The sequence below is a fragment of the Balaenoptera ricei genome, chromosome 19, assembly GCF_028023285.1.
Source record: "Balaenoptera ricei isolate mBalRic1 chromosome 19, mBalRic1.hap2, whole genome shotgun sequence".
Taxonomy (NCBI): Eukaryota; Metazoa; Chordata; class Mammalia; order Artiodactyla; family Balaenopteridae; genus Balaenoptera; species Balaenoptera ricei.
The window spans coordinates 32693196-32717777 of record NC_082657.1 but is presented as its reverse complement, the minus strand read 5'-3'; the positions used below and the strand labels follow the sequence as shown (position 1 = coordinate 32717777).

General features: G+C 35.5%; 1 protein-coding gene across 18 annotated transcripts in view; it reads right to left on the bottom strand.

The window, feature by feature from the left end:
* CHD9 (chromodomain helicase DNA binding protein 9) overlaps positions 1-24582 on the bottom strand; it is a 244283-nt gene that overhangs the window by 10802 nt on the left and 208899 nt on the right. For 13 of the 18 annotated variants that reach the window (XM_059905419.1, XM_059905418.1, XM_059905417.1 and 10 more), the window contains 12 exons: positions 24025-24128; positions 23401-23518; positions 22697-22754; positions 19029-19071; positions 17674-17893; positions 14800-15002; positions 11903-12811; positions 10771-10934; positions 9755-10027; positions 8847-9015; positions 4246-4385; positions 3710-3931 (listed from right to left, as the gene is read on the bottom strand). In XM_059905419.1, coding sequence (XP_059761402.1) covers positions 3710-3931; positions 4246-4385; positions 8847-9015; positions 9755-10027; positions 10771-10934; positions 11903-12811; positions 14800-15002; positions 17674-17893; positions 19029-19071; positions 22697-22754; positions 23401-23518; positions 24025-24128 — 2623 coding nt within the window. The remainder of the gene's footprint in view (positions 1-3709; positions 3932-4245; positions 4386-8846; positions 9016-9754; positions 10028-10770; positions 10935-11902; positions 12812-14799; positions 15003-17673; positions 17894-19028; positions 19072-22696; positions 22755-23400; positions 23519-24024; positions 24129-24582) is intronic. The other 5 variants (XM_059905427.1, XM_059905431.1, XM_059905429.1 and 2 more) reach the window with 4 other exon arrangements.

The following is a 24582-nucleotide window of genomic DNA, read 5'->3' as shown; positions in this document are numbered from 1 at the left end:
CTTCCCTGGTGGCGCAGTGGTTGAGAATCTGCCTGCTAATGCAGGGGACACGGGTTCGAGCCCTGGTCTGGGAATATCCCACATGCCACGGAGCAACTGGGCCCGTGAGCCACAACTACGGAGCTTGCGCGTTTGGAGCCTGTGCTCCGCAACAAGAGAGGCCGCGATAGTGAGAGGCCCGCGCACCGCGATGAAGAGTGGCCCCCGCTTGCCGCAACTAGAGAAAGCCCTCGCACAGAAACGAAGACCCAAAACAGCCAAAAATAAATAAATAAATACATAAATATTTTTTTTAAAAAAAAGCAAGATCAAGACACAAAGCTCTAAAAAAAAAAAAAATTAGGACAAAATGTTTATTTGCAGTGAAAATGATGAACTGCTATAAGTTGAAAAAAAAGTAATAAAGATTCCTTTGCAGTGGTAAGAGAGAGGTATGACAATCTTCAGAGACTAGAGTATAACTGCCACGAGGGCAAGAACTTTATATTGTTCACTGTTTTTTCCTAAATCCCTTTAAATAGTAACTAGCACATAATAGTTGCCCGATAAAAATTTACTGACTGAATAAATGAATGTTGTTTTCTAACATGTTAATAAGTATATGGTTAAACTAACAATTCTCATTATTTTTAGAATTGCAATACTCATTTTATGACTGCTCACCTTACTGACAACCCTTCCCCTCATAATTATAAGAGCTTTATTTGGCTTTTTTTTTAAATCAAAAGAATTAAGTGAAAGTTTATTTGAGAATTTGTGGCATCTTTTGAAAAAATTAGGGATATGAAAGGCATTCAAAAGCCAAGACTGAGGCTCCCTATTTTAGACTACCAGGTTACCTCTTGGGGACAATAATAGCAATGTAAAGTATTAAACTAAATATATATTACAGATACAAGTATATAAAAATATATATTACAGACACAGTCACATTCTAGGGACTGGAGCTTTTGTGGTTCTTTCGCATGAAAAAACAAGGTAATGAATTTTTTTCTGTTAATAAAATAACAATCACTTTACCTTTATATAGCACTTTTAAGTCTCCAAAAGACTTTCATTTAAAATTTTTTAAATCATTGACTCAGTAAATATTTACAAGGAGCTAGATACCATCCTCTGTATCAGGAATTATGTGCTAAGTCCTGGGGATACAAGGTGAATAAGATAGCCCTTAAGAAGTTCATGGGGTAGGGGATGACTTCAATGGGTTATCCAATTAATCTTCATAATGGAAGCAGACAGAACAAGCCCACTAGCTTCACTGTACAGAGGATATGCCATTACTCTTTTACCTTATAAAATATATAGAAACATCAAGAGAGACTGATAGAAAATTTGGTACGTCAACATCTGACAGTAAAGCATTACAAACTTAAATAACAGATTTCTATGAGTAAGAAAGCCATATGCCCATAAGATAGTGAGTAGCAAGTATTTCAGAGGATAAGAAAAATGCAAATGAATATATCTGTTCTCATCTTTGACTAATATAAACCATGCATCTGAAGAGAACCAGAAGCTGTATTCTTATGAGATCTTAAGTGTAGTAGTTTGGACAGTGGATTTAAGACTTATTAGCTGCGTGGCCTTGCACTATTTACTGGGTTGGCCAAAAGGTTCATTTGGTGTTTTCCATAAGATGGCTCTAGTAGCACTTAGTTGTCTTTAACTTCATTCAAAACAATTTTGTTAGATTGTATTGTGACAGCTGTCATATCAGGGTGCATTTAAAAAAAAACATCAAAATTGGTGAATTTTTGCGTAGCCATTTTAATACCGAAGGTGGAAGAAAAAAAGCAACATTTTCGGCATATTAAGCTTTATTATTTCAAGAAACGTAAAAACACAACTGAAACACAAAAAAAGATTTGTGCAGTATATGGAGAAAGGGCTGCGACTGATTGAATGTGTCAAAAGTGGTTATTTAAAAATATGCTTGGAGAGCTTACATTCAGACTTTAGTATTTTTTTTTAAAGGAATTCCTTTTTATTTTTTATTTATTTATTTATTTATTTTTGGCTGTGTTGGGTCGTTTCTGTGCAAGGGCTTTCCCTAGTTGCGGCAAGTGGGGGCCACTCTTCATCGCAGTGCGCGGGCCTCTCACTATTGCGGCCTCTCTTGCTGCGGAGCACAAGCTCCAGACGCACAGGCTCAGTAGTTGTGGCTCACGGTCCTAGTTGCTCCGCGGCATGTGGGATCTTCCCAGACCAGGGCTCGAACCCGTGTCCCCTGCATTGGCAGGCAGATTCTCAACCACTGCGCCACCAGGGAAGCCCTCAAAAGTGGTTTGCAAGGTTTCGTGCTAGAGATTTCTCGCTGGATGGTGCTCCATGGTCGGGTAGACCAGTTGAAATTGATAGTGATCAAACTGAGACATAACTGAGAACAATCAACATTATACCACGCGGGAGACAGCGGACATACTCAAAATATCCAAATCAAGCGTTGAAAATCATTTGCACCAGCTTGGTTATGTGAATCGCTTTGATGTTTGGGTTCCATGTAAGTTAAGCGGAAAAAACCCTCCTTGATCGTATTTCTGCATGTGATTCTCTACTTATACGTAATGAAAACGTTCCGTTTTTAAAACAAATTGTGACGGGAGATGAAAAGTGGATACTGTACAACAATGTGGAACAGAAGAGATAGTGGGGCAAGCGAAGTGAACCACTACTAACCACACCAAAGTCTGTCTTCATCCAAAGAAGGTGATGCTGTGTATATGGTTGGATTGGAAGGAAGTCCTCTATTATGAGCTCCTTCCGGAAAACCAAACTATTAATTCCAACAAGTACTGCTCCCAGTTAGACCAACTGAAAGCAGCACTCAATGAAAAGTGTTCGGAATTAGTCAACAGAAAACACATACTCTTCCATCAGGATAACACAAGACTGCATGTTTCTTTGATGACCAGGCAAAAACTGTTGCAGCTTGGCTGGGAAGTTCTGATTCATCCACCATATTCACCAGACATTGCATCTTCAGATTTCCATTTATTTCGGTCTTTACAAAATTCTCTTAATGGAAAAAATTTCAATTCCTTGGAAGACTATAAAAGGCACCTGGAAGAGTTCTTTGCTTAACAAGATTAAAAAGTTTTGGGAAGATGGAATTATGAAGTTGCCTGAAAAATGGCAGAAGGTAGTGGAACAAAATGGTGAATATGTTGTTAAATAAAGTTCTTGGCGAAAATGAAAACTGCGTCTTTTATTTTTACTTAAAAACCGAAGGCACTTTTTGGCCAGCCCAATATTTTAAAATTCAGTATTTCCATTTCTTTATAAAGTTATAATGATGCCATTCTGATAAAGTTAGGGGGTGTTAAATTAGGTAATCCATGCTAAGTATAAAGCCAGGCACACAGCTAAGTCTCAATAAATGTTTACTATGATCATTTTTATTATTTTAAAATAAACTATTTGTGGGAAAAGATTGCAAGTTTTGTAACTGTACAACCTTCATTGGGTCTATGATAGTACTCTGTATATGAGAGATGGTTTTTATTACTTAAACACTTATTGAATGCAGAATGGAAAAATGGAAAATGATATTGTATTGTATCATGGGAAAGATGGTCATTATTTTTTTCTGCTAATTTTCCTGAATCTTGGGCAGAACACATAAGTGGGTGAGAGTTTATGCTTCATCATTATAGGTGTGACCAATCATAGAGGTAAAATATACCAAGTTTTATAAGGCATCACCTACAGGAATAAAAGCTCCTAAATCTTCCACATAACCTGGGTGCTCCTTAAGCCATTTTTCCAAATCCTTTCTCTTCGGTGCATCATCGCCTGCAAGTCTTGTCCCATCTTTAAGATTAATAACTGGAACGGGACTTTCTGTATCAGGAATTCCTTGAGGATGAGTATAGGATAGTGCTGGATTTATCCCTGTAGAAATCTGTGAGGTGGTTAAGCCTAAAGTAACCTGTAGAAAAACATCAAATGACAATTTTATTTCCATGCTTTAGCATTCTGATTTTGGTCCAATGAAGCAATTCTTTTTGAATAGGAAAAAAAAAGTTGTTTAAAGTTCTGCTAAATATTTCAAATTTAAAATTTTCATGAATCTTGGCCAGTGCTGGATTCTACTGAGATACAATCTAAAGCTATATAGTATACTCCTAATTTTCTAGTTATCTTTATTATTCTACAAAACATTCACGAACAGCAATATGTATATTTACTAGAATTGAATTTTGGACTCAAGGATCAGTAGTTTTTAAGCATTACTTTACTTACATGATTAGGTGGTTTATTTCTGTTGAAAAAGAGGATGTCAACACCTTCTACATTCTTCCTCCTTCCCCGCCTTTTTTTGACTACAGGCTGGTTGTCTAATAAAACTCCATTGGCACCAAGGGTTGATTGAATGGGAGTACCTAACAAATTAAAAATGCAAAAGAGTGATAAAAATCTAGTTCTTAAATTAAAAGTAATTACTTTTCTAAATACATAGACATTTTGCAGGGGTTGGGGAGGGATGGATTGGGAGTTTGAGATTAGCAGATACAAACTATTATATAGAGAATGGATAAACAACAAGGTCTTACTGTATAGCACAGGGAACTATATTCAATATCCTGTGATAAACCATAATGGAAAAGAATATGAAAAAGAATGTATATATATGTATAACTGAATCACTCTGTTGTATAGCAGAAATTAATATAACATTGTAAATTAACTATACTCCAATAAAATAAATAATTAATAGTTGTAATGATACTCATAATCAAAGAAAAAGTTTATTCAAAAAAATACATAGAAATTTAGTTCTTATTTTACAAGCAGTCAGACTAAATCAAGCAATTCTTGGACTAAAAATACCACCCCATTTCTCATTCAAAAACCAGGAGAATTGTAATCTAGATCTCTTTCAAGTTTTGACCTGTCTCCTCAAATTTCTCCCCTGGATAGTCACACATCTTTTCTTTTGTCCCATTTTAGAGGAAGAACCATGCCTTTCTCATGTACAAGACAAACCTTTCCCCCTTTTTTGAACCCATTAATTCCTACTTTTTCTAAAAGTTTGTTTTATCATTTATCTTTGTTTTTTTGTGCCAAAATATCTTACTCTACATTAGATTCTTATCAACTTAAAAACATGGCCCAACTCAAACAAAAAATAAACTTCTTTCGGCTTTTTCATAACCTTCAAAACTTTTGAAAAGTTGGTCGCTATTATGCTCCTCTTTCTCACGACAAACTCACTCCTCAATTTCCCACAGTCCGCTCCTGTCCCAGCCTATTTAAGGTATTTTCTTTAAGATCACCACTGTTTCTTGCCAAATTAAACTGACCCTTCTTGCTCTTCATTTCAGTAGGCACTCACTAAAAAATGTAAGAGGTATGAATGAAACAGTTCCATGCATTCATTTTTTTCCTAATAAATAAATACACATTTATCAAACAGCTATGTACAAAGCACTGTGATGATTCAAAGGTGAGTAAGACACAGTTCCTATCCTTAAAGAGTACGTAATCTAGAACACTCTTATGAAAGAAAATATTAAGAATGAGATGTTTGCTTAAAATGGTTCACAATTTGTAGCGAGAAATGCATTTTCAATCATTCAAGGAGAATTTTTGACCAAGTCCTATGTATCCCTGAAAGACATTTCCCTTTGGCTGGCTGTGGAATCCTATGCAAGTCACTCTCCTCACATCTCAGTTACAAAAAATACCTTAATTCATAATTAGTAAGGAATAACTAATTACAATGATTAAAAATTATTTTTGCATATGAAAGCACTGAGGAATGTGACGTATTATTAAAAAAGAACAGCTTTCATTATTTCATTAAAATCAGATTAACAAAATATTATGAATATTTGAAAACACTTTCACTATAGTACATTTTAACTGTAATAATTGAATAACTTTCCTAAAATACTACTTTTAAAAGTACTATTCTGTTTTATAAGAACTTCTCATGGCTTCCTATTCTAGTATGAATGAAATGCCTTACATTAAGCCTCATTCCTGCCTGACCACCAACCCAATCCCCTCCCCAGCTCAATTTTTGATGTTGCCCATAATCTAGGTTTACCTTTGCTAAGCAGTCTCTGACCTTATACAAATATCTCTCCAGTAAGAATTTAAACAGTAGCTAGGTCAGTCTTATCCTAAAACCATACAATTTTCCCAACATCAAGTCTCTGGTTCAAGCTATTCCCTGACTCTCTCTCAATGTCATTTTCCAGAAAGACCATTATCTAATCTTCCTCTTATAAATTCTGTTCAATTCTGCCTCTTCCACAGGACTCTGCCTAAGTCTCTAGACAGCAGTGACTTCTCTCTTTTCCAACATTTATTAACTATAATGCTGTGTGGCAAGATACATTATCAATGTATTGTCTAATATTTTAACATGTAGGTCTAGTCTACCAAGCAACTGAAAGGCAGAGACCGTCTTAAGTTTCTTTTACTTTCCCTTTACTGCTATCCCAGTGCTATATAAAAAGGAAAGTACTTAATACAATTATCTATGGAAAAACATTAGTATACACACCAAAGTATATATTTATAAACAAATCCTATTTGGTCATTTATAAACATAGCCAATTTGGCAAATTATATACTCCCTTGACTTCTTTCATTTTTTTAAAACAACAACAACAAACCCAGCTACCTTGACTTCTTTTTGAGAGTGATTTTAATAAACATTACTGATTTATTTTAACCTAGAATCCAAAATGGAAAATTTAACCTACTCTACTCTATAAAGCCTGTGTTGTCTTTATCTTAGATGTAATTATAACAATATTAAAAATACCTTCTTTCTATTGAATGCCTACTAGGTGCCATACCCTGGACTAGGTTTTACAAATGTTTTCTTAAATTACCAAAAACAAAACAAACAAAACACAGAGGTATTAAGCCCATTTTATAAATGTGATCAGAAACATTATGTCTCAGGCCCAATGTCACAACAGTGGTAAATGACAGAATTCAAACCCAGGCTGTTTGGCTCTACCATCTTTTGTGTACTATTCCAGGTGGTTTCTGGAATAGGCTCTTTAGTTTTGTCCTCTTATAATTTATGCTATTTTACTGTCCTTCATTAATTAATTTACATTATATGATGTATCTTCACTCAAAGCTTTTAGATAAAATTCAGGGGTGCCCATACAAACATAAAAAGGGCTTAATACGAAGAATTATAATAGCAGTTGTTGAGCATCTAATTCTAAAACCTAATTTTAACATCTGTTTAGCATCTAATTATGTGTCAAGTTCCATACTAGTCACTTTACGTATATTATTTAATCCACCTAACAATGCTACCTCTCCATCGACCCCAACTCCTCACTTCGCGAACAAGAAAAGGTTAAAAAATGTTAGCAGGTTTCCTAAGAGTCATGTAGGAAGACAGAGCTAGATTTCACATTTACAGGGACTTCTCTGGTGGTCCAGTGGTTAAGACTCCGAGCTCCCAATGCAGGGGGCAAGGGATCAATCCCCGGCTGGGGAACTAAGATCCCGCATGCCACATGGCACGGCCAAAAAAAAAAATAGATTTCACATTTGCAATTATCAAGATGGATGAGATACAATTCTTAGATAATTCTATCTAGTTTTAATGTTTGAGGCTTTTTAATATTTGGTATAGGTGCAAATTAGTGTTATTATTGATACTATTAAAACAGTATTATTTATCAAAGAATTACTTATAGGCAAAGACTGTACAATCTTCAGCTGCAATAGCATTAAAATGTTCAGATGATAGACGTATCAATCCCACTTTATAGAGTTATGAACTTATCAAGGTACAAGCAGTGGTATTATTAAACCCACTCAGGTTGGGAAAAAAGCCCAGAGCTTATCTTCCCCATCTCTTCCCATTTTCTCACGAAAAAAAGAGCTCCTTGCCATTGTAAATCACAATTTGGGGGATTTATACTTCAGTAAGAGAACTGTGGCTCATTCATACGTGTCTGAAAGTCCAGTAATTGGAGACTTACACTGAATGGTTAATAAAACCGTAAGAGACAAAAGTAAGTCTGATGACTCTAATTGATAATTTAATTATAATTTATAATTAGAAAGCGGTAAGAGCAGCAACTGGAAACGGCAATCAATTTAACACCTATAATAAAGCACTATTTTCCCAAACTTCAGGAATTCCACACATTGTACACAGGCACAGGAGTTTTGAAATGTTTACAAGCTATTGTATGGCAAACGAATTTAGTAGAATACTGAAATAGAGTCCTTAGCCCTATGTATATGGAGGTATAAAGGAAATTCCAGTCACGTACCTGCTTTTAATCGAAAAGTTACATTTTTTACGATTAGTATGCTGTGGTCCATACATTTTAAGACTCAGCTGCTCTTAACTAAAATTCTCAATTCTTGACAGCATACTTTAAGAGGGACGCAGAAAAATTAAAGTACAACTAGATCAACATAAACAAAATAAAAAAAACTGCTTATGGATGGATTCCTCAGTGCTAGAGAGCACAGAACACAGGGCACCAATTCAGTATTCAATAAATACTTGTTGATTCAAATAGTCAAAAGGTTAGTACAAAATATCATCCCAAGGGGAGATATGATCATTGTTTTCCAAATGTTAAGATTATCATGCAAACATAGGACTAGGTTAATTCTGTGACGCCTCTGAAGACAGAACTTCAGTCACTAAGAAGAACCAATTGCAGGCAAAGTTTGCTTCCAAATAAGAAGAAATTTTGTGATAATTAGAGCTTTCTAATAATAAGAGGGCTGTTTAAAGTAGTAACAATCTGGTTCTTGTTAAGTATTCTATGAGTAAGTAAAAAAGGATTTGCAAATGATGGACTATTTCATGCTGAGGCAATGATTACTAGCATATTCACCTGATCCTGGCATGGATTTTGGAAAACTGGCGAGGCTGGTCTCTGACGCACCTTGAAGGTCCCGAAGTCGAGTGAGGTACTGCTGCTGCCCTAGAGCACCATCTTCACTGTCCAACGGCCTTCTCTGAGCAAGCCCTTGCTTCTGAAATGTCAACTTCAAACCACCTTCCTGTTAAACAAACACCATTAATAAGAAAGAAATGATTAAAAAAAAAAACTCATAGTATATTGAGAGACATCTTTTACTTAGAAAAAGTGAAGTTAAAAACCCTGAAAAGTTAATCATGTTCTCTTATTCATACATCAATTGGAGAAAAACATTTAATCAATTTCTATAATGAATATTAAAATTTCTATCTTAAATGAAAAACATCCAGGTATTACATATACTTTTCTGAGCAAAACAAAGCTTTTCATGTGACTAGTACATTGTAACCCTTTCAGCTTCTGACCTATGTCTCTGTGTACACTATTCACATGACATACTAGAAGACATTACCCATGTTTTTAGACACTGAGTAATCAATTTAGCTTCAAAAATCATACTGAACAATGAAACTTACTGGTAACAGGGCATGCTAAATGTTTAAAACACGAAGTGCACTGACATACCATGTGAATACTATATAAAAGAACCAAAAAATAAGAAATTGTCAGACTGTTTAAGAAAGCATCTTGATCTGCAGAAGGACTATTTTCAGAAGTATAGGTAGAAAAATATATTTAATGATGATTCCTCTAGTAGAATATTCAAGTTTAATAACCTGGATATCTAAAAGAAAACAATCCAAATGCCAGAAAACAAGTATGTGAAGGAAGTAAGAGTAAGAGCAGGCAGCCATTTGCAGGAAAAGCATGCTGCACACCGCAATCGCAATCAGGTCCTAGGGCAATAAAAATAAACATACGTCTTTGATTTTCACTGTAAACTCCTTTTCTCGTACATGCTTCTTCACCTTTGACATCTGTGTTGACTGATCGTGTTCTTCTTTAACGCCAGCACCTGCAGGAGTGGGCACGCTGGGCTCGCTATGTTCTGTAGCTGCGCCAGAGCTGTCCAGCAGCTTTGTGGTATAGAAAGAAGCCACTGCATTGGCATCATAACTTCTTCTAGCTGAAGGCCACTTCCCTTTCAGAACTGTTTGACAAATACTGTCCAACCGGTTGATCATCACACGATCCTGGAAAAGCATGAACATCAAAGGATAATTTTAATAATTAAGTCAGAACTTTGGGGATCACAGCCTTGATGGATTTAACCCTGGTACAACATATGTGTATTTGGTATGCATACATATTCTCACATACATTTACAATTCTATACAAATTCCCATTGGTGACATTAAAAAATATTATACTATAAAGATATTTTTCTGTTCTTTTGTTTTTAAGAGTAACACGGGTTCCTTGTAGAAAGTTCAAACAACTCAGAAGTATACAGAAGAGTAGAGAGTTCTCTTCTCTGCCATTTATTTCCCAACCTCACTCCTAAAGGTAAGTACTCTTCTACTAGCCTAGTCACATACTGGAAGGAGAGCTGTCTTAATCCAATCTGAACTTCCACCACTATAGGTACATGTACTTAAATGAATCTTTTTTCTAGGTCACAACTGGCTTGGTAAATTTCTTCAAGAAGACCCACTTAAAAGCACTTATTTCATAAAGAAGCACCTGAATACTAACTTGTATGTGAACATAAGCATTCATTACCTTTTCTTCTAAATATTCTAAGGTTATATTGAGAAACACATACATTTAAGTAGACCTAATTTACTTGACAGTCATATTTGATACTTTTAATGCTAACACCAAAATGTCATCGCACATATAAGTGACCTTTTTTTACTACATAATATCTATCATTAAAGAAATATAGAAAAATACTCAAAAAATGACCTATTCCAGCAAGAAATTACTCATTTACCTTTGGCCAGTACGAAGCTGCCAGCATGTATCCACCTTGTAGGATGTAAGCAGACTCTGGGGTCCCGTTGTTCATCTGGAAACTATCCTGGGTCTCATCCTGGGTAGTGCTCAGTGATGCGACGCTTTCTTCATCGTAGGCTTTCACGTGAGGGGTACCTTCTGCTAAGAATAATTATAACCAATTATAACTGTTTTAAAAAGACTGCATAACACAATTTTACATATACTTTTCAAATCCTATATAATTATTCAGATATATTTGAAAATGAAAAGTTAGAGGTAAAAAAAAATTCACCTAGAATACAATAAAGTACTCATTATTTTTAAAATTGAAACAAAAGCACAATAAGTGGCATAAAGGAGTTTGAGGAAAAAAGGGTTAACAAAACATCCCTTTCTGCATGAAAATTTGACCCATGGTTAACACTCTAGGTCTGTTTCCCTGGAAACACATAAACTGCTGATTGGTAAACTATATCTGGACTGGGAGGACACAAATATTGCTGGGGAGGCTATAATTCTCTAAAGAGGGGATTCTCATAATTGGGCATGTCCCTTGTGGTAACCCTGAAAAGTCATGCTTCTGGAGTTGTTACAGGAGATTCTCACTCTTGTGGGTATCACAGTGGCTCCTGTGTCCACTTGATGTTGACTCATTTCCTTGCACCTGAGCTGTTAGACTGCTATAAGGATACCCGCCGAAGAGGACCACCTAACACTACCGACAGACTGAAGTTCCTATGCTAGATCTTTCTAAGTAGGGCCAAGTAGGGCCTATGATACTCTTGTTAAGTCGGACTGGTGGCTGTTATAAAATATTACCTTTATTTGTTCACTGATCAACTTGCTCCAGGAAAGATGTAATACTAAATTTAAGGCAATCACAAAGTAACAAAATTACTGTGCCAAGTCGCTAATCCCGTTTGACTAACCCATTTTGCAATGTGAATATTGAATACGGAGTAAGAACCAGGAATTTAGTTGCGTTTTCAGCAGTCCTTCTCTAAGAAAATCTGTACACATAAAATTTAAGCTAACAATTTAAAATATGCTTAAGTGATCCAAATCAATTCTTTTCATTTTCATGTGAAATGCTGCCTTAAAATAGCAAAAGCACTTTATGCATATACCTCGCTTTTGGACTTCCTCTTCTTCACTGTCACTTTCTTCTGATGAAGATGAGGAGGATGATGAGGAAGAGGAGGACGAGGATGAGGATGAAGATGATGCTGAAGAACAAGAGGAGGAAGAAGAAGAGCTAGAGCCTGATCGAGAGTGGGAACAAGAAGAAGAGGAAGACGAGGAAGAAGATGATCTGGAAGAACAGGACGATCTCTCAGAATCAGAGTCAGAATCAGAACTAGACTCTGATCCTCTTTTGTGGACTCGCTGCTTCTTAGAAGCTGGGTTTGGAGTTAGAGGCTCTGTTCTGGCTGCAACCATGCGTCTGTCTGTTTCACCTTTTCCACCAGATTTCTGGTCTCCAGTAGCCTGTGGTAAAACACCATTCTTTGGACTTACAGGCTCAGACTTTATTAGTGTCCTGGTTTCCTCAGAAGTCATAGATTCTTCTTCAGAAAACTGAGGCTCCTCTTTAAGGTTTTCACTTTTAACTTTCACATCCTCTAGAATAATACCTTTAGGATCTAGGAGCCTAGGTAGAGAGGTAAGAGGAGAAGCAGAAAGTGCTACTTGATATTGCTGTAAAAGTGGGGTAGAAGTCCTTGAATGAGCCATCTTACTTTGACTGTAGTTCCTTTGAGCTGCCATAAATGAGAGTTCAGGATCACGAAGAATGTGATAGTCTGTCCGGCTCACCCCGTGTTTAGCAGCTCCAATGAGCAAGTCCCTATCATGAGGGCCACACTCCCACCAGACTGGTAAGTCTGGATTTGGATGGCAAAGCTTCAAGCGCTCAAACAACTGTGGATGTCGGAGGGCCTGTTCCCTTACTTTCCTTAGAAGTTCAATGCGATATAAAGTCCTAGAAGCACGTTCTTCTGTGATTGGCTGGATAAAAATATTTGGATCCACCAATTCTACATTGAAACGAGAGCAAACATATTACCCTCAAAAATACTTCATTATAGATTTAAAACAAATAAAGCAACTTCTAAAATGCACCTGTACTCAGTATCATTGTATACTTTCCAGAATTTCTTTTTAACATTTTTAAATGAGGAGAAACATAAATTTTAGAAAGAAGTACTAAAAATCATGTAACATATAACATTGGATCTATAGAAAGTTAAGTAAAACATTAAAGTTATTTTGGAGATGTGTTAATATAACTAGGAAGTTACTTTTAAGAAATTCCCTATGAGCTAATGTCATACTATTATGTGTTTTAATCAAAGAGAAAAGCACTCAAACTCATTTATAAATACAAATTAAAACTGTTAAATTAACACCCCATAAGCAAACCTAAGTCCACATATCCTTAACTGCACCGAGGTAACTCAGGGCATTACAGTGAACTCACAGGGACAACAAAGGCTTTCTGAAAATTTGATGGAAACATGGGAATAATTGTCAAACAGTGTATGAACTATTAGCCTGAGATAGTTCAGTTTCAGCATCAGACCATACTCTGCTCCTTTTGATGAGGTCATATCTTTGTGAGCAGAGATACTGGCAGTTGAGAAGTACTCAAAAAAAGATAGAGGCTTGTTGAAATAATGTAGAGACCACCTGAAGGAGTTACTAATGGCCAAATGTGGAACAATTTGAACATCAAAATGAATTAGAGGATTCATTCAAAAGGATTATAACCTACAGAATAAAAAATAAATACCCACATGAAAAAATACTAATATGAATAAATAATTAAGTAGACTAGGGAGAAGGAACAGCTTTTCCTTGCAGGAGAACTGCATAGTAAAAACTGTTGCAGACAAGATCTACTGATGGTTACTGAAATCAATGGGTGAAAGTTTGAGTAGAACAGGATTTGTGTTGTCTCAAAGTATCTTCTTAAGATATCTGTTAACTACAGGGGAGAAGATAACAATTTCACACTGGAAAAATGAAGCATAAACTAGCTAATCCAAAGAATCAAGGGCAACATCATCAGTAATAAGACATAACGACATCATGAACCCCTTGACATTACATTCCAAGAAGGACACAACATCATTTCTGAGGTAGTCTTGCAAAAAAAGGCATAACCTCAATCCAACTGTGTGAAAACACACGACAAATCCAAATTGAGGGGTTTATGGCAAAACTGATCAAAGGTATCAAGGTCATTAAAGAGAAACAACAACAACAACAACAAGCCCAAAACTGAGGAACTGTTATAGACTGCAGGAGGCTAAGGAGAAAGAACAACCAAATACAATGTGGGCTCCTGGAACAAAAAGGGACATCAGTAGAAAAACTGGTAAGATTTGAATAGGTGTTTTAGTTAATGGTATTGTACTAATTGGGCTAATAATTATACTGTAACTATAGTCATGTAAGATTTTAACATTAGGGAAGAGTGAGGGATATATGGAAACTCCCTACGTGGGCTTCAAAAACAATTAAATTCACCCCAGAACAGTCCCTTAGCTGAGCATTAGCAGCTCTGATTGTTTTTGTTTTGTTTTGTTTTTTTGAAGGCCCTGGGTGTTTTTTCCCTACTAAAACTCTTTAAAATGTCTTTTGAGTGGAGCCCTCACTTCTTGCAAAATTATTTGTGTAAATAAGCCCTATAAGCACAGTTCCTATAAGACGGACTAAAAATACAGGTTAGTTCTGTTTACCAAAAGCTATCCTTTATCTTCCACCTCCCACAATCATAAATCTAAATCTAATAAAAACACTATTTTCTCAAAATTAAATGTATACCTTTATTCTCTTTAGATCTCATTTCAATAGTAGAAGTAAGGAGTAAAGGATCTTTGAGCAGAGTTTATTTACAATTCAGGAAAACTGGTGAAATGTTGAATTAGACAGTACTAAAATAAAATAGCTGGAAATTTCTGAATTTTACTAATTTTGCTTCTTTGATTGAAACGAGGAAAAAAAGAAATTTTAGACATACCGTCTTTGGAAGGAAGACGACAAACCCTCCGACACATAGACATGAATGCATACAAATATTTCTCCAAACTATCATCAGTTTTCTTATGTAGCCTAGCCATAGCTCTAAATTTTGTCCAATCAAATTGGCCTCTGTCAGGATCAAACACCACTCCAAATGTAGATACAACTCTATAAAAGTCAGCTTCTTCTCTTCTTGTCCATCTATTTTGAATAGATTAAAGAAAAAGTCACATTTCTCATGGAAATAAATAAATATTAATGCAAAATACAATGACTATAATAAAAATTTAAAACCATTTCAAGTACCTAACACTTTAAAGGATTAAATCCAGGGCTATTTCCTTAGAAATAGATTTTAAAATGCCAGCTGACTCATCTATCCAACCGTGCTTCTTTTCCTTAATAATAGTTTTTTGCATACTTACTGTGCAAAAAAATATGCATGGGATACAAGACTGTATAGGATATGATGACCCTCCCTTTGGGAAAAAGATAAAACATTTCAAACATATTTACAGTATAAAGTACTATTTTACAGTTGTATGTATTATAGAAACCATGAAATTTAGGACAGCACAAAAGATGGAAGGAACTGTTCAAACTTGAGTGATGAAGAAAGGCATCACAAAGTGGCATTTAAGATGGAACAAGGTTAAGATTAAGGGAGGGAACTAGAAAGAGGGCACAGAATAAGCAAAGTAGGAAGTAATCTACTTTGTTTAGTAGTAATCTACTTTCATTAGTAGAAGTAATCTACTAATTTTAAGGGGATGATGACTATTCCAGATTGAAAAGGAGATGGCTCGTATTGGGGACAGAGGGAGACAGGCTTGGGGTCAGCTTATAAAACACACTAAATGTCTGGCTAAAAATAGTCTCTATTCAGTTGAAAGTTCCTGAAGATACTTTAAGAGGGTAATATCCTCACACACCATAGATCTCCAAACACAGTAGAATCTTTTCCCTGGTTAACAATTACAAGTTTGTTGTGTAATGAGAAAAAGCATATGAGAAAGACCTTTGAAAAACATTAACAGGCCATTTTTATCATAATGATACATTAAGAAGATTAATGATGATGTAAAAATAGTCAGTCTGGGAAACCAACCAATCAAGTCATATGAACCTTGTACCTGAGTGATAAAGTAGGAATGGAAAAGAAAGGATAAATTCAAGGATTACATAGGACACCAAAAAATATGACACCTACCTTCAAAGAATTTACAAGTTAGAAAGGTAAGACATGGAAAGGAAAAGATGAATGTCATTACAGTATCTTTTATTATTTTGAAAATGAGTAGTTTTATTTAGATAAGTGCTATATGAGTGCAGAAAGCAGAGAGAATACTGTGAGCTAGTCTGGTTGAGAAAAAAACTAATAGAGGAGATAGAACATGTGTTGAACTCTGAAGGAGTAGTAGGGTGAGGTATGGACTGAAGAGTAGCAAGAAGGGTATTCTGGGTGATAGGAACAACTTAAGTAGGGTACTGAGTCAAGACTAAGTGGGGCATTCAGGAAGAGGGAATAGGAGAGAATAAAATTAGTAATGCATGCTGAGGCCTAAACTGAAGAGACTCGAATTAATTAAGAAGTTAGACTTTATCCCTATACTAAATAAAGAGCCACGAAATATCATGATAAAACTAGTACTTCAGGAAGATTATCCAGATCTGCTAAAGCGAGGGAAAATGTATGTGGTAGATTAAAGATGGTCACAAAGTCTTTGCCACTGTTCGCTTTGAGAGATGCAACCTATTTCCCTTTCCCTTAAATCCTGGTTGGCCCTGTGATTTTTTTGACCAACAGTAGGTGGCAGAAGTGACACTGTAACTGCAGAGGCTGGGTCTTAAGAAATCAGCAGCTTCTGCCTTTGCCACTTGGAATGCTCCCTCTTAGAATCTGAGCTCCCAGCTGGCAGTCAGCACCAACCGCCAACCATGTGAGTGAGGCCACTATGGACCTTCCAGCCCTCGCCTCACTCCAGCCAACACCATGGGAAGCAGAAGAACCACCTGTTCAACCCACAGAATCGTGACAAACAAAAAACTGATGTTGTTTTACGTCACTATGTTTTGGGGTGGGTTGTTACGCAACGACAGATAACTGAAACAGTAAATTTACGTAGGTAGTAGTATCTGAAGATTACGTCTAGGATAGCTAATATCTTAAGTGTCAGACTAACTAAATTCTGGTTACAATGAATGTGCTGCAAATGAAACAAAGGAACAATGATTTATCGTTCAGAAAAAAATCCAAAGATCCAGGTTTAATAAGGTGGCCAGGTTATTGCTAAACTTTCTTATTCTTTTCCATGTATTCTATCCTTTTTAAGAAGTTAAAGCTTTTGGGATGAGAGAAGTTTGCCTGTCTTCCTAACAAGCCTCTTGCAAGAAGTTCTACTACTATTTGTTCCCCTTTGACATCAGCAGTTTTAAGGGTTCATCCTCTGTAAAAAGCATAGATGAACTTCTCTTCCATACATTCTTATATTTCATTAATGTCATCATGTAAAATAAGATACAGTGGAATTTATTTCATATAATTTAAACATACGTTTCATTGATAATTTAATTCTTGAGTTTGCACCTTCATTTTTCCCCATACCTCACTGTTCATAAACATGACAAAAGAACGATTAAATATAAAGTATGGACTAATAACTATAAAATGCAATAATCTGTATTAGCTTAACCATATTTGTGTGTACATATATTTATATACATGTGTATGTATGTATAAAGCATTTTGCTTTGACCAACTTCTCTACCTACATACGTTTTTCACGACGTGAGATAATCATACCCTAACAGACTTCAGAATGGACACTATATTTAGATACTATATATTAAAAATTTAGTGCTATTGTCTTACCTCTGCTGTCTTTCTATCTTGGCTGCCATTTTAGGATTAAGAGTGGCTTCTTCATAAAGAGGCTGCATGACACTGGCAGGCACTGAGAAAGCAGGTTGTATCTGCTGGATTTGTCTGTTTTTATTAGTACGCTGATATGCAGTGATGAGACGCCTCAAACGTGTGGTTAAAGCTGACTGAGTAGGCCAATAAATTTTATCACCCTCCATCAGTTGACCATCTACATTTAAAGAAACTCATGTCAATTAAAAAAAAAAACCTAAAAACCAAAAACTAAACAGATACTGTCATGAACTCACAAAAGCAGCAAAATTTCCCTACTTAAAATTTTTTCTTCCAATCTGATTATGTGAAAAACAAAAACGGAACAAATCTCTCAAAAAAGTTTTAACTATAGCTCTAAAAATTACAACAAACTTTAAGAGCAAGCTCAAAGAGTAGGTCACGGTGGAATAAAGAACTACAATGTTATATATTTAAAGAGAACTTCATTTGCACAGAAAATACAACTCTTGCATTTCCAGGTCTAATATATCTTACTGGAAGGCAAATACTCAATGCCGTAACTAAAATAAATTAAAAGTCCAACTGAAATCCATTGAGAAGTTGAACACTATAAACTCTTCTAATTAAAGCTTTCTGTATTAAGTTTATCTCAATTTAATTAGAATGAAACACGTAAAAAGTCATCAGGGAGGAACATATATTTTAAAAAATTCAATATGACAATGCTGTAACTTTTAAGTTTTCATTCACCTAATAAAAGTGCAATATCTAACTCTCTATTTCTGTGGTGTAATATAATCATATATACCATAATCAAGTGGTAATCATTCATGCTAAGGAAAAACTACTCCTTTATTCCTAGTTGAATTACAGGAAGGTGAGGCACTATTCCCCTTGGGTACCAGCTGGGAATGAATGTACTCTAGCGACAGTACATTTCTATCTTGATATCAGAAGGAAGTAGGAGCAAGACCGTATACAGAAAAGCCTGTAGAAACTGAGTGATAAAAGAATGTTTCTCAATGTGTGTATGAACAAATAAGAAACGGATTATTAAATTAGCACTAATGGTGTGTTTAATGGTGAATGTCACGTACCAGTGTAATAATCAAGCCACAAAATCATCAAAGCTCCTATTCTATAAAAATTCAGTGAGTCACTGCATAAAGATTTACAACTAAAAATATTGTTAAATTTCCAATCAACTATGTTCTATAATGATTGCAACTGTCTTCAATAAATTTCACATACATTTGAGACATATAGAAGTGTATTAGTTTACTGATCTCATGGTATCATGGGAATGTTAATTTACAATAATACTAAGTAAAGAAATAAATGTTATTTACCCCCATCTGCTATAACAAGATCTCCTGGTGAGGAAACATCATCCTTTTAAAAGAAAACAGAAATTTGTCACAGGGAAACTGGGTCAAGATATAATAAGAGAATTGATTTTCTTTATAATAGAATACTTTCTTTTGCAATAGAATTTTAAAAATTCAAGTTACTTAAACTAAAAAAACCCAAACGAAAAACATTTCACCCATTTCCATCCTGCCTCTAACCCCAAGCCTCTGGCAACCACAATCTGTTCTCTTTATCTATCAACTTAGTTAAAAAAATTTTTTTTTTAGATTCCACATATAAGAGACACCACACAGTATTTATTTGTCTTTCTCTGACTTATTTTACTTAGTACAATGCTCTCAAGGTCCATCCATGTTGTTGCAAATGGCAAGATTTCATTCTTTTTAAAGACTGAATAATATTCCATTGTGTATATATACACACACATATATATATGAATATACGTGTATGTATGTGTATATATATATATCACTATCTCTTTTTATCCATTTGTCTATCGACAGACACTTAAGTTGTTTCCACATCTTGGCTACTGTAAATAAAGCTTCAAACCACATGTGATCAGGCTGCATATATCTTTTCAAATTAGTGTTTTCATTTTTTTGGGATAAATACCCATAAGCGTGATTGCTGAATCATATGACAGTTCTATTTTTAATTTTTTGAGGAACCTCCATACTGTTTTCCACAGTGGCTGCACCAATTTACATTCCCACCAACAATGTACAAGGTTCACTTTTCTCCACATCCTAGCCAATACTTGTTATTTCTAGTCTTTTTGATAATAGTCATTCTAACCAGTGTGAGGTGATATCTCACTGTTGTTTTGATTGACATTTCCCTGATGATTAATGATGTAGAGAGACTCTTCATGTACCTGTTGGCCATCTATATGTCTTCTTTTAAAAAATGTCTATTCACATCTTCTGCCTATATTTTAATCAGATCGTTTGGGTTTTTTTGCTATTGAGTTGTATGAGTTCTTTATAAATTTTGGATATTAGCCCCTTATCAGATGTATGATTTGCAAATATTTTCTCACATTGAGTAGGTTGCCTTTTTCTTTTGTTGATGATTTCCTTTGCTGTGCAGCTTTTTTAGTTTGACGTAGTCACACTTGTTTATTTTTGCTTTTGTGTTTTTGTTTTTGGTGTCAGATTCAAAAAACTCATCACCAAGACCTATGTCAAGGAGCTTACCAACTAAGTTTTTATTCCAATGACTACTAGTTTCTACTTTTGCTTTAGAAAGCCCAAAGTTAGAATTATAATCATTCCTTTGTAGGTGGGTCTTTTTCCTCTGGTTGTTTTAAAAAAAATCTTCTCTTTGTTTGGTGTATCTGTACTTGCACGAGGATGTTTCTTGAAGTGGATTTAGTTTCATTTATCCCTGCAAGATTCACTTTACTTCTTGAATCTGAGGATTCGTGTATTTCATCAAGTCTGAAGAATTCTCAGTTGGTAACTCTTAAAATAGGGCTTCTCCCTTATGCTCTCTAGTCTGTCCCTCTGGAACGCCTATTAGACATACACCAGACATTATCATGCTATACTCTTCGTATCTAAAAAGTTTTTTTATATACTCCATTGTATTGGTTTTCGGTTTGTTGCCTCTCAGCTCTAAATTTACTGCCTCTCATACCTTTTGCCAGCTCTAAGAAAAAAAAAAAACGGATCTAGGCTCTTTATTTTTTCTTAGCCAGCCAATGTGATATTAAGCTTTGTCAGTAGTGGGAGCTGGAGAAGAAAGGCATTTTACTTCCTGGTTCCCGTGAGCTCCTCCACTGCTCAGCTCCTACAGCACATGCAGCTTCCTCAGTGCCCAGCTCCTGCAGTTCAGGCAGTTTCTTTAGCACTGCTTTGCTGGCAGCTTCTCCTGAACAACCTCCCGCTGGGTGGTTTTGTAGTGGAATGCCTCCGGTGAGACATCTCCCCAAGAAAAGCTTGGCAACCCTAGAGGGTGGATTTCCAGCAAGTTGCTCAGGTGTGGCAGCACAAAAACTTTTCTTCCATCTAGTGAGCTGTGGTCATACCCTCCCCAAAAGGTCACAACCTCAGCCCTGGTGGGGACAGGACCCTTCCTTGGGTGCTGTATCTCACAGCCTTAGGAGTAGTGGCTATTCCTATATTCTTTCGAGTTCTTGTCACTTCTTTATAGTCAATCTCTCAGTATTTCAACCCCCCTATTATAGTCAATAACTCTTTACATTAAACTTTCCCAGTTCAAATTACTATGTGGTTTTTCTCTCCTGATTGGCTCAAACTGATTCATCATGCTACATTATGGATAACTTCCTCTATTTTCTAAATAATTTCTTCTCTCATGAGCTGTGTCTAATCTGCCTCTCCAGCAGGATGTTTAACTTATTTGTTGAGTTTTAAATTTCAATGACAGTATTTTTCACCTCTAAAGTTACATATAATTCTCTTTCATATGTCCCTCGTCATTTAAAATCTTATTTTGCCTTTCTTTTTTTCCTAGTTCTTTCTTTAATGTCTTTAATCATTTAAAATTTTATTTTCTATTTCAGGAGATATATTAACAGAAATTCTTAAAGATCTAATCTTGTTCTTTGTTGTATTGCTAACATTCACTCATGGTAAATTGCTCCTCATAAATTAAAAATTTTTGGATTTTGACCTCATTTTATGGAGGGTTTTATCTTCAAGACTCAAGTGTAATCTAGATTGAAGTCATTTCTTCTAACTGTTCTTTTTCTTTGTTTGTTTTTACCAAGTACCTCAAGGGTATTACCAGCATGGGATCTCTTTTCATATTACATTTTTGCCTTGAGAGTTCCTGGACCATGCAGATTAAGTAAAAGAAATCAAACCATAAACTCAAGAGAAGGCAGGCTTATGGCTATGAATTCTCAGGGGAAACAATTTTCTCCCTACCCAGAAACCATGCTGAGATAAATTTACTTGTTTCCCTGTGCTGTTTGGCAGAAAGTACTACCCTTTAAGGGTTCTGACTTTACTGGATTTCATTCTCACTGCTACACACTGGCCTAAGCCTCATCTTTCTTCCTCATATAGGCATCAATATCCAATTCCCTTGGCAACCAAGACCAACAAACTCTACCTGACAGCCACAGCATTGTCTAGTCTTTACTATATAGTCTCACAAATGTTATAGAAATTCTTCTCCTCTTTTAACATCATTTTCCCAACTCAACAGATTATATTCTGTACTTTCAACCAACTCATTTTCTTCCTTTTGACTGTCTATAAATAGAACACTTAGAACTATGCTTTAGCAGTTCAGAATTCCTCTGGGCTCCACCCTCTACTTCAGATCACTTTATCTGTTGCTGTGTACCTTTAGTATCTATCTCTTATTCTGCTTTGAGATTCTGCCCCTGAACACTGTGTTTCTTTGGTTCCTAGCAGTGTAGCATGTTGGCAATCCCCATTTCATCCATATGTCCAAACCAGCCTCCAGCTTGTCTAGAAGAGGAGATCAAGCAAATTCTGAATGGTTATCTGTGATGTCTGGCAACCTAAGTTGGTCACTAACTTAGCTAATTTCTAAGAAATGATGCATAATGAAAACGTATGAAGGAAAAACATACAAGAGAAATAGCAAGCAAAAGAAAACATGGATAACTAGATTTGAGGATTTAAAAACATGATCCAAAGCATACCTCTATATCATCTTTAAAGATAGCTGGGGCAGGTTTGTATTCTGGATCTTCCACATCCCTGTTAAATACCAACAAATGCTATGATTATTGTACTGAACTTCAAATTTCCCATGGCAGGACAAACAAATGGGGTATTGTTGGAAGGACTTCTTCGTATGTTTTAATGGTCCGACTGCAGTCTCTGTTCTTCAGCCAGAGGAGCCCAGGCCTAATAGCGTGAAGGCTATTTACATGGCAAGTCAGAAGAAAGCTAGTTCTAATTTACTCTAACTCCCAAGTTCACTTATAAATGTGGTATTAACCTTAACATAGTCTCTTACTTTTCTCTTTTGGTAAGAAAAGAAAGATAATAAAGGCCTCATAATAGGTATAATGAACAACATCGGATTTCTCTTCAGTTGTAATATGCTTAGCTTTCTTCTTCCCTCTTAGGTCCCTAAAATTTTATAGTCTTAATTGCCATGACTATTAAGAATGGAAAAATGAAGGACTCATCAAAAGAATGGGTGTGGGGAAGGTCCGGTCTCTTCCTTCATTGCACTCTGTTGGACAAGTGCTAACTTATTAGAGTATCATTGGCTCTTTTGAATTGTAAACTCCAATTCTCGTACTACTACATTATTTAAAGAGAAACATCACCGACATAGAATATGCTGATGTTGATAGAGCTATATGGAGAATTCATGACTCTGAAATCCACATACCCATCCATATAATCATTTGCCCTCTGTTCTGCAGCAACCGCTTTCTCATCAGGTTTTCCCACTCTTTCCAAGAAGCATAATGCCGGGTCTGCTCGGATAGTGTTATATTTTTCATAACCTAGAGGGATGACCAATTATGAAAGTAAAAAGGATAAAAAGAAGAAAAATATATAAATATAAGCATTCCTCACATTTATGATGAGTGATAGTTCTGGACTGAAGGGACCATATATTAAAATGATATAGGTTAAACATGTTTTCTAGAAATTATCACAAACATTACATGGTCTGGCAATATGTATATTTAAAAATCTAGATTAAATATATCAGTTAAAAGGAAAAGAGGAAAAACTGACCACACATAACATATTTCACATAAAAACTCTTCCTGAGAGGGGACGTTATGTGAGACTTACGTCCAAGAGAAGCAGTTCACATATGCCACCCATTCATGAGGAAATGTAGTGACTGACAAACATAGTTTGGGAGTGTATGCTTTATATGATGTATATAATAATATGGGTGTTACTGGAATAAAGCTGTAAGTGGAAATCAATAAATTGAGAAGTAGCTGAATTACACTATGCGTAGATGAAGACTCTACCTATCTTACTTCTCACTTACCATGTTTAAAAACTCCAATAAGGAGTGACTTATCAGCATCAAAATCCCACCATTCAGCAGGAACTTCTGAGTGGTCTGGTTCTGGGACCCAAACATCAATGTCACTTAAAAAAAAATCATGATATGACTTTATGAGTTACCATAAACAAGTCTAAGAGGGGGCAAAATTTTACATAGCTTCTAAAAAGCATTGTGGTTTTTAAGAAAAATAGGATACAATTTTATTCCATTTTAAAAAATTTTCCACAATTATCACGTATTAAAATTATAAAACTGCACAGTAACAACAAAGGTACCATAAAATTAATTAATATTCTTAAACAAACAGAAGAAATAAGTTTCAACAGGTTTACTTTATTCTTAAGGAATCATATTCTTTCCACTAATTTCCTTCAGATACAGACAAAAGGTTCTATCAAAAAGTAGAGTCTTATGTCAGCAAACAACTTGGCAAAAATCATCTGGGTCAAAAATTTCACTTTGTATAAGAGGAGACTGAGGCGCTAAAAAAGCAAATGAATGGCTCTAGGCTGTAAAACAAGTTATGTCTCTTTTAGA